General features: G+C 32.2%; 1 protein-coding gene across 1 annotated transcript; it reads left to right on the top strand.

Moving 5' to 3' along the window:
- The first annotated feature begins 2,354 nt into the window (after nt 1-2,354).
- On the top strand, nt 2,355-5,000 carry LOC106398384 (ethylene-responsive transcription factor ESR1). Its single transcript, XM_013838950.3, has one exon. It carries the CDS (start codon nt 2,691-2,693, stop codon nt 3,639-3,641), a length of 951 nt encoding a protein of 316 aa, XP_013694404.1. The 5' UTR covers nt 2,355-2,690; the 3' UTR covers nt 3,642-5,000.
- The last annotated feature ends 6,436 nt before the right edge of the window (nt 5,001-11,436 follow it).

Genomic DNA, 11,436 nt, shown 5'->3' with positions numbered 1-11,436 from the left:
GAATAAATACTTTAAATCATTTTATATTTTTAAATATAAACATTGTTAAAACATCATAAATTTTAAAGTGGGGAGAGTATATATTCATTTTTCTCACTTTTGCAGGGATTATTATTACATGAAGAATGAAACAGGTCGAAGAATTAAAGCCCGCCTTTCAAGGAAAATTTGATTTAATTGAATTTGGAGTTTTGATTGGTTGCACTATATACTCTCTTGTCATTTGCACCAAAATTATTTGACAGAGTTTAACAACAACTAACACTTCCAGCAGGAAAATATGTTATGGTGTGCCATGCGGTATAAATAAGCATGTGTTTTTTTTTCATTTGGGTTAATCAAATGATTTCCGGAAATAAAACACTTATTGGTATATAATAGACTATCTTGAAAGTTTACTGCGCTATCTGATTTAAGTTTGGATACCTTCTGATTAATGTTAAAAGATATAATCTCTATGTTTCTATATATAAGATGTTTAAGTAAAACCCACATATTAAGAAAATTACTTTTTATCTTGAAGTAAAACTATAAATTAATGGTATTCAACTAATTATAAAATAAATTATTAAATATGATTGGTTATGTAGTTTTTAATAAAGTAAAAATTATCTAGAAAAATGAAGACATCTTATATATTGGAACATCAAAATTCTCTAAAACATTATATATTTACATTTAGGAACGGAAAGGAGTACTTTTTTTTGTAGCCATCATGTTTAATACTTGGAACAAAACCTAAATTCAGACTAGCTAGCAACAGTAAATTAGTTTTTGGCATAACTAAAAAAATAAATCATCTTAACGTTTGAATCCAGAAAATACATGCACGACAAAAGTAGCAGTAGATGATTTTGTGACATTGGAAGTCACACAAACATTTGCGTATAAGTGAGCTGGAAACCAAAAGTCTTTAGTTCCCGAGAATTGAAAATCTCTCAATGATCAATTTTCCAATTCCAACCAACTTCCTTTATGGTCTCGGACTTACCATATTGTAATAAGTATAACAATAATTATCATATCTATTAATCCAAACCTACCGTAGACACAATCTTATGTCATGCTACATGAATATTGTAAGTAAATTTGTAACAAGCGTATTCGTGGTTCCTACCGAAACAATAAATAAGATTGACAATTGTGTCCTTAATTCAGTTTGAAGCCTTCATATATGTTTTTTGGTTATCTACGAAGATTATCACCCATACAAACTATTTTAGAAATAAAGATAAAGTTTTCATTTTATTAAGTTTTAGTCGTATATACACAAAACAGATGCGTTATTAACTTTAGATCTTTAATGATGTATTCTTTTCTAGTTTTGAATTATAGTTTTACTTGTTTATAACTTTTTTGTGGCTTAATACAATTCATCGTTAAAATACTATACTTTTCAACGAATAGATACGTTTTTAGAATAACATCACTAGGAACGACACCGTCAAATCAATGCTGTTGTTACATGCAGTTTCAATCTTCAAATAAACAAAATAAGGTTTTCAGAGTTTTTTTTTTTTTTTTTTTTTTTTTGATTGACCTGGGGGTATGCCAGGCCCATGGTTTTCAGAGTTTACACTTGACACCTAAACAAAGACTTTAAAGAATAGTAGAAGACGACCGATATGCAAGTAACCGGCCATGTTTATGAATGCTAAACGCAGTTCGAGATAATAAGAAGGTATGATCATATATCAAAATCCGAAATCCGAAGATGACGATCGTGCTAATTTCACAAATTCACAATAATTATTTAATCCTGATGCGAATTGCAATCATTAAATTTCGGCAACTGATATGCTATTCCAAAACTTGATTAAACGATAAGAATGGCTACAACTTTTTTTAATACTATATAACGTGAAACATCGGAAGATATGGTATGATTATCATATCAAGACAGAAGCAATAAACAAAAAAGCAAGCTTCTGATTCATGAAATACATCTGGCCCTTATACACATACACGTTTTAGACAAACCTGAAAAGTCCTCTTCGTAGAATAATGCCAACACATGTCAGGTATTCACTGCAGTGTTGCTACGCATATCTTTTGTTCCATACTTTTTCTTTACTTTCAAAAATCATTAATTTTGTCCTCCATGATTGTCGGTTATAGTGTTGAAGGTTATAATTTCATTAAATATTAAAAAAAAGAAAGCATATTTTTGGATAATTACCGTTAAATTGTTGTTGGTCGGTTGTTTTATAAGTTTTCAAAAGATGGATTTGCCGTTTTACGTATGGACTAATTAAAATTAACACAACGAGAATGTGTCTAATGTGTGTAATTGTTGTTTTACTCTGTCGATTTGCAACACCCAACAAAACCACTAATGTCTAATGGAAGAAACACACTAATATTTTTTAAAAAATATATCCGAAAATTTCGTTTTAGGATTAAATATTTAAAAGTCCAAACTAGTTTTACATAAGAATGTACGGTAAAACATTTTGAGTTTTTTTTTTGTTACAGAAAAAAACATTCTGAGTGAAATTACAGATAAACAGTAAACAAAGAAAGCATTATCAAGAAGTAACCAAACCAATTTTTGAGTTCAACTCGGTCACATTGTACCTATAAATAGACAGAAGAAGCTCCAACACTGTCAACGTACCAAACAACCGATCTCTCACATCTCTCTCTAATTCTGTCCTTCAGAACACAAACTCCTAAAAACCCAAAAGAAAATGGAAGAAGCCCTAAGAAAGTTCAGCGAGTCTACCCACTCGCTCATCCCCGGCTACGAACTCGACCCGAATCCCCTAACAAGAAACTTCACCAACGCAAAGTCCTCAAACCGCAAACCGACTTCAAAAGAGACAAGAGTCACCTCTCTCGGAACTGGCAACGCCACGACGAGATACCGTGGCGTTCGTCGTAGGCCGTGGGGACGCTACGCGGCGGAGATACGTGATCCAACGTCGAAGGAGAGACGGTGGCTAGGAACGTTCGACACAGCGGAGCAAGCCGCTTGTGCTTACGACTGCGCAGCACGTGCGTTTCGTGGATCTAAGGCTCGTACGAACTTTACTTACCCTGTCGCCGTTGCTGTTCCTGAGCATAGGTTCCCTTTCTTCCCAAAGAAATCTTTAACGTCCGCTCGTTCTCCTCATGAGTTCTACGGTACACCGGCACCGCAGAAGATTAACAACGACGCCTCGTATTCTTCTCGCAAAACGGCGCCGTTTAACTCTTTCAACGGCTCTTCCTCTTCTTCTTATTCCTACTCCCAGCCAAAAACGGCATGCGTTTCATCTTCCGCTAACGACTACGACACGGAGTTTTTCCCGCAAGAACCTCCCGACTCTGGTCTCTTGGAAGAGGTCGTTAAAGAGTTCCTGAAGAAAAACCGCAACCACCCTCCTCCGACGCCGCCGATGATCGGGCATCTAGAGAACACTGGTGATTTGTCTGCTCTCTCTAACGTCTCGGACAGTTTCTTTCAACAGACAACTGAGCCTATAACGTGGACACTAGAAGGCCACGGAAACAACAATCAAGCTGGTGGCTCCGGTTATTTCGACGGCATTAGCCCCGCCGCAGACAGTGATTTTACGTACGGATCGGAGGCGTGGGGGTATCAAGAAATGTTTATGTACGGCGGTCAGCTGGGATGTACTTGCCGCAAACCATGTTAGAGATATTCATCATGATATCTATATTCTATAGTTTTAAAAAGTTTCTACTTTTTTTATTTCTATGTTGGATATTAACTAAACAGTTGCTAAGTTGAAAACTTGAAATAGCTATAGACTTTTGATATGTGGTTTCTAGATGAAGTTTAGCTTCTGTAAGTCTTTCTAATATTTTAGTTATATGAAAACTTGGATCTTTTTCAGTCTCTACTGTATATATTGGGATAGCATTTTTGTAAAATACTGACACAGTAACACTGTTTACTGCTGCTTCGAGAATATGAAATGACTAAATCTTTTGTTGATGAAAAAAACTAATCAATTGTATGAGCATAACTTAAAGATAAAATGTTTACATACAACTTATAATAAAATATAAAGTTTTTAACCTTTATAGCAACGATATCGCCCCTATTTAAAAGTGAATCTGCATGCATACTGAAAATAGGCTTTTATTCGTACAAAAGGCAGAGTTTGTCTCTGTCTGACTGTCTCCTCCAACTCATCGTGCTCTCTCAATCTATCACCATATGAAAAGCCAAATTACTATTGCCCTGACTAATAAATAATAAAGGATCACGAATTTAAACCTGGATCTTTTTTTTCTTCTTTCAGAGTTGCGTCTGTCTGTGTGTACACGTGAATGAAAATGGTCCTTACAAAGATATATTTTCATTACGGAGCATAATAGTGTGTATGGTGATATATTTTCTTGAGATGGCAAAAATGACATTCTCTTGATTATTGACACTAATAATGTAGTGCTTGTAATTTAATCTAATGTCTCATATAACTAGACAGCTTTAGATATCATTGAGGGTGTTAACTTTATAAATCTCAACGAATTAAAGTGAAAGACCATGATTATCGGTAATATTCTAAATGGGGTCTTTAAGAATTTTTTTTTTTTTCTAAAAAAAAAGTTAAAAAATTAAAAAATAAATCAATCGTGGGCTGCCACGTGTTGGTGGAGCCTGCAAACAGTGCAAAAACTCCTCAAAGACTGATCCTTATTTAGTGATTTTGGAGACTAGTTTTTAAAATTTTTGTGGAACCCACGAACCAGTGGAACCCATATTTTGTCAAAAACTTCTTTTAGAAACCTGAGATATTTATGCTCTTACTAGTATTAAACTAGTCTATAGTATTATTAAAGTGTGAAGAATTGTCTCGAAGAAAGGAGCAGAGGCTACGGTTTAGGATATTTATTGAAGAACATTTAAGTTAATATTCCCTCTGTTCCTGAAAGTAAGATTTTCTAGAGTATGCACGCTTATTAAGAATTTAATAAATGTTTATAATTTAAATTACTTTTTACTTTATTATACACTTTCCAATAACTTTCCACCAATGATATTTAATCAATTCAAATATTCTCAATTAATGTTTCTCAAAAGTATAAAAAAGTACCTTAACAATATAGAAAATCTATCTTTGTGGAACAAGAAAAAAATCTAAAACATCTTACTTTCGGGAACGGAGGTAGTATTCTTAGGCAAATTTTCAAACACCAATTTTTTTTTTTTTGTTAACTTGCCAGGTACATGCATTCCAAGTCACAAAGCTCAAAGTGAATGAAGGTCAAAGTGTCGTCACTTTGAGAATTGGGTTTTAGCGAAGAAACAAATATGGGCCATAACAACTCAAAGCCCGTTAATATACGACCGTCCGAGGAGCCCAGATCTTGTAAGTGTCATCTTCTTATTCACCTGACAGCAAAGACAGAACATGTGCAAGGCAATAGATAGCAAGACTTGTGAGGCTTGAGCTGTAATATGGATCATCAAATCGAAATTCATAACAGATGTGATGCTCTCAACACTCTCGCAATAGCCTAAGACTAACAAGTGCCATCAGATTGTGCAATTGTTATGTGTAAAAGTCTTATCAAATGTACTCTCACAAAGCTTAAACGACTGAAAAAAGGAAAATGTTTATGGTCTTCATCTCTTTCCTATAGGTTCAAGATTCTGCTTTCAGTTCCAAGAGTCGAACTGTTTTTTTTACTTTTGATCACGAGTATCAATCACCAAACGACCATGATGATGTTTGTCGTGTAATGTTCGTTTTGTAATATGGTACCGACAAACAATAACGAAGAGTGATATTTGATGTCCTTAGGAACGTCAATGAAGTAATAATGGTTTTGAAACATTACAATACCATTTTTTTTTTAAAAAGGTTGATTATCAGACGCATTGAACCAACAATAATAAAATGAAGCTGTTTTGGGAAAACAACGTATTGCTTTATAACATATCGTTGGGTCAACGGCTTTAAAACGAACATAATTTATTGCCATTACGTCCAAGGGGTAATTTTAAAATACGTTAGGTTCAAACAACCCAATTAATATATAAACCACTTTGAACATCCATTAACATATTAATCACTTTGAACACCATCAGTTTATTATTATTTTTTGTCTTCAGAACTGGGATAGGTCTATTTACTTGACGTAACTCCCACGCAAACTAGGAATGATGATGATATGGACGTTTTCTTTACACCACTCAATTATAAAGTGGGCATGTGAGACGTTGAACGCAGATTTTAATCAGTGAGACGTTGAACGCAGACGTTGCACAATGAAACACGTTAACATATCAACTATGCAATGCAACTTTTTACTCTTATCATGCGTCACTGTTTTCTTTCTATATTCACTCATATTCATAGTCCTCCCACACGATACATATATACTCCAATCAATCATTTTATAGGACGGAGAAATCGTTTTTTCAACCTGGTGATAGTGTACACTTTAGCAATAAAACCTACTACTCTCTTCGTGAGAGTTCAGAGTTGTACATGACTTGGTGACAATCGACTATATTAATAGATTGACCATTGATTTTAACTTTGATTTCTTAAAATATTTTTAGTCAATAATGTACAATATACAGATTTGAATCTGGTTTGTAACATAACAATGGAACTAGCACATACAAGTAGACTTGATGTTATACTTTTCAGTTCAATTTAGAATTTAGGTCTTTTATAACGTGTGAAACGTATAGTAAAAAAAAAGCAACGTTTGCTCCACAAGATAAAAGAAGACTCAAAAAACAAACAAAGGAAGAAACTTATATCAATAATTCATATCTCAAGAGTGCGAAATTTCGTCTGATTATTTTAAACACTTTTCATGTTTTCTTTTTCTTTGCCCAAGTGAGAGTTTGTAGATGATGAGAGTTAATTTTAGAAGTCATGTCTAAATTATTACTCAATCACAAGTAAACGGGGCTTACAATTATCTAAGTCAATGTATCGCCCACCGACCTATTCAACACAAGTCATCGTGGTCCATTGGCTTTGTTACAGATTTACAATTATTGAATCATATTCTTCCTTCTATTTAAAAACCAAATAATTTGTCAAGGGTTGTTGTTACACATGAAATGATACCGTATCAATGATTATTTAAATTATATAAATCCTTAACGAAACCGTAAAATTTATATCTCTATAATATTATTAGAGAAATCAGTTTATCGCTCTCACGTTAACTCTCACGATGGTTGATTACACTGATACCTTTAATGAATAAAAAATATTACACTTAAAATACTATTATTAATTTTTTTATTTAGTTTCCTTTTTAAAAATTTCCAAAAAACAAATACATATAATAAAAAGGAAAACTTTTATAAAGTTCAAAAACGAATTGAAAAACGAAAATATATGTATATATAATGTGATTTCATAAAAAAGGGAAAGTTCACAAAATAAAAATATTACTTTTAAAAAATATTTTAAATAACATAAGATATACTTTTGAAGTAATAAAATACTTTCTTTATATCTATATTTTCTTAGATGAAAAATATAAACATGCGTATAATGTGATTTCATTAAAAACAATTTACACAGATAATCTTGATATTAGAAAAAGAAATATTATTTCTTTTAAAACATAATTTTAAAGAATAAAAAAAATTTCAAAGCAATAGAAATATTTTTATATATCTATCTATTTTCTTAGATGATTACATAAAATAATTAAATAGCATAAACTGATATATTTTTAATAGACTAAATATAGTTTATAATTAGTATTATTAAAATATTTTATTTATTTTCATATATTTAGTTGACTATAATATCTTTCAATTACAGCAAAAAATAAATAAATTATATTTTAATTATAAAATATTATTTTCAAATAAAATCACAATTTTGTTTACTCTTTAATTTAAGAGATATTAAACATAACTAAAAATAAAATTTAAAAATGAACATCGTTTGATCAAATAGTTACAAAATAGTTTAATGAGGTAGATATATTATATTTTATCCCTATTAAAGTTATTTTTTTCTTAATTTTAAATTTGCTTTTAGATTTTATGTTTTTATGTTTGTGGAATTTAATAGAACCATAATCAAAATACCAAAGCAAATCTGAATTCTCATTTTTAAGATTATTTAAAATAAATTTCAATTTCCATTCAATAAATCAAAGACATAAAGTTATTTATAATTTATAAAATATTTTAATTATTGTAAGTATTGATATGTGTTCATGAGTTTCCAAAAATGTATCAGCTACTTATGCATGTAACTTCCTATTGATCATCACTTTATTTTCTAATGTTTTTTTAAAACATCAACATATAATTTGATAAATATTATGAAAATACATGCACATTTAAACGATAAATAAAATTGATTTGATTTTACTTAATTATAATAATTTTTTTATTATACTTCATTTTAAATTTGAAAGAATATATGTAACTCAATATACTCACAACATGAATGACTCTACTAATCCAACTTATATCTAAAATCATAGATTTAACTACAATAAAAACATATAATTTTATAAGATAAGTAATTTATTTTATAAATATAAATCATAGGACAATTAAAAACATATTAAAAAAAAAAAATATTAACCAACTGTTACAATTTAGTTCTTTGTAAAATTTATATATATGCATGAGACTTGAGAATATTATTTTTATATTAATTTATGTAATTTATAATCAGACACTTTAGTTTATTTTTTTTATTTCATTCTAAGCACAATATATCTTAAGTTATACATAATCTTCATAAAATATATTTACAACTCTAAGACAACAACCACCTAAATGCAAATAAGAAATTAATCAAAATTTTAATATATAGAATAAAAAATATACAGTTGAATTAGATGCAATCCAATTTGACCAAATGATAACTAAATCGACTGTGTGTAACATCAGAGAGAATAGTTTCTGTAGCTGGTAATTCATTCACCTCTCCTTTCAGTCGAGTCACTCTGTGCCTCTCCAGCTTCTCCAAAAACAACAAAACCGATTAGATATAATATATATATATAATCATATGTATAATTAAAACAATATAGTATTATTAATATAAATGATGCATACAAATTATAAATTAATTTAAAATTAAAAGTGAATATCAATCAATTATTATAATATATTTACTTTAGAAATATTTATAGCCGTGGAAAAATCACGTAAGATTTTGTAAGCAAAGAGGAATAATATGCTCCCCGGTCCATACTACAGCAGACATCAATCTAATCAGAGAGGATTTGGATCAAGCTTATATGGAAGAGGAGATCTTTTGGAAACAGAAAAGCCGGGTCATGTGGTTACGGGCTGGAGATAGAAATACAAAATATTTTCATGCTGTTTCAAGAGCTAGAAGAATAAAGAATACACTAACTTCAATACAAGATGACAATGGAGTGATACATCGAGGTCAAAGTAATATTGCAAAGGTGGCAGAGAACTACTTCAACAATCTATTTTCTTCTACTAATGACGTGACTAGGCACTTTGAGCAGACTTTCCAGGGATTCTCTCCAAGGGTAACTCCAGATATGAACGATGATCTAACTCGAGACATTACTGAAGAAGAGGTTCAGACTGATGTGTTTGATATTGGACCACACAAAGCCCCCGGTCCAGATGGGTTTACAGGAGTTTTCTATCATCAACATTGGGATGATGTGAAAACAGAGCTGTTGTCAGAAATAAAAAGGTTTTTTACAGAGGATGATTTTGATGATAAGCTGAATCAGACAAACATCTGCCTCATACCTAAAGTTTATCCTCCAACTGGTATGCCAGAATTCAGACCAATAGCTTTGTGTAACGTCACGTACAAAGTTATTTCAAAGATCCTAATCAACCGATTGAAGAAACATCTCAGCAGTGTTATTTGTGAAAATCAAGCAGCCTTTATACCAGGTAGAATGATTTCAGACAACATCATCGTGGCTCATGAGGTATTCCACAGTCTCAAAGTAAGGAAAAGACAAGCAACTTCCTATATGGCAGTGAAGACAGACATTACAAAAGCTTATGACCGATTAGAATGGAGTTTTTTGGAAGAAACAATGAAGAGAATGAGATTCCATTCAAAGTGGATTCGATGGATAATGCTATGTGTCACCTCAGTCAGCTTCTCAGTCTTAATCAATGGAGTTCCAGAAGGACGAATTCTACATAAGCATGGCATTAGACAAGGTGATCCACTATCACCATACTTGTTTATCCTATGTGCTGAAGTACTCTCACATTTGATGAATCAAGCAATGTGTGATAGATCATTGCTGGGAATAAAAGTGGCATTACAAGCTCCTGCTGTAAACCATTTGTTATTTGCTGACGATTCACTATTTTTCTCCCTTGCTAATCCAAAGGCGGGAAGGAAACTAAAACATATCTTAAATCTCTATGAGTTGGTATCTGGACAAGCTGTGAATCTGAACAAGTCATCAATTACATTTGGAAGCAAAGTATCAGCATCAGTTAAGACAAATATGAGGAGACTATTGGGAATCTTCAACGAGGGTGGAAATGGCAAATACCTTGGATTGCCGGAGCAGTTTAATCACAAGAAAGGTGAAATGTTTCAGTATAACATTGACAAAGTCAATGAGGCAACACAAGGATGGAACATGAGGTTCTTATCTCATGGTGGAAAAGAGATTTTACTCAAAACAGTGGCTCTAGCTATGCCAATATTTTCAATGAGTATCTTCAGACTTCCTAAGTCCATTTGTGAAGAGGTATGCACTGGTTCAGTTGGAAACGAATCTGTGTTCCAAAGAAAGAGGGAGGATTAGACTTTAGAGATCTTGAAAGATTTAACCAGGCTCTACTGGGTAAGCAAATTTGGCGACTACTACAACAACCTGGAAGCCTGGCTGCTCGCATTCTGAAAGCTCGATACTACGCAGATGAAAGCATCCTAACAACTCAACCTAAAAGGAAAGCTTCATATGCATGGAAGTCTTTATTGCATGGACGGGATCTTGTGATACAAGGATTACGGATTATCATTGGTAATGGTACTACAGTCAGTATGTGGAGTGATCCCTAGGTTGCTGAACATCCTCCACGGCCCCCAAGATCAAGGGAGAACGATATACGTGTAGAATCAGTTAGTAGCTATATCAAAAGTGATAGATCTGGATGGGATATTGAAAAGCTCAGAGGAGTAGTTGTTGAGGAAGATATTGATAAAATCTTATAGATAAGAATAAGTCCACATGCGGAAATGGATTTATTAGGATGGCACTATACTGAGGAAGGAATATATACAGTGAAGTCTGGCTACTGGTTAAGCACTCATTTACCACAACAAGAACAAGCAATTCCAACTTGGGGCGACCCAATACTAAAGAAAAAAATATGGGAATGCAAAACTCCTCCAAAGATTAACCATTTCTTGTGGAGACTACTAACAAAAATCCCTAGCTACTGGGAGTAATCTCAAACGACGACATGTTACTCAAGATGATCTCTACAAGCGATGCTGCTCTGCTCATGAA

This window comes from Brassica napus, chromosome C5 (assembly GCF_020379485.1).
Source record: "Brassica napus cultivar Da-Ae chromosome C5, Da-Ae, whole genome shotgun sequence".
In the NCBI taxonomy this organism is placed as follows: domain Eukaryota; kingdom Viridiplantae; phylum Streptophyta; class Magnoliopsida; order Brassicales; family Brassicaceae; genus Brassica; species Brassica napus.
This window is presented reverse-complemented; position numbering and strand designations above follow the sequence as displayed.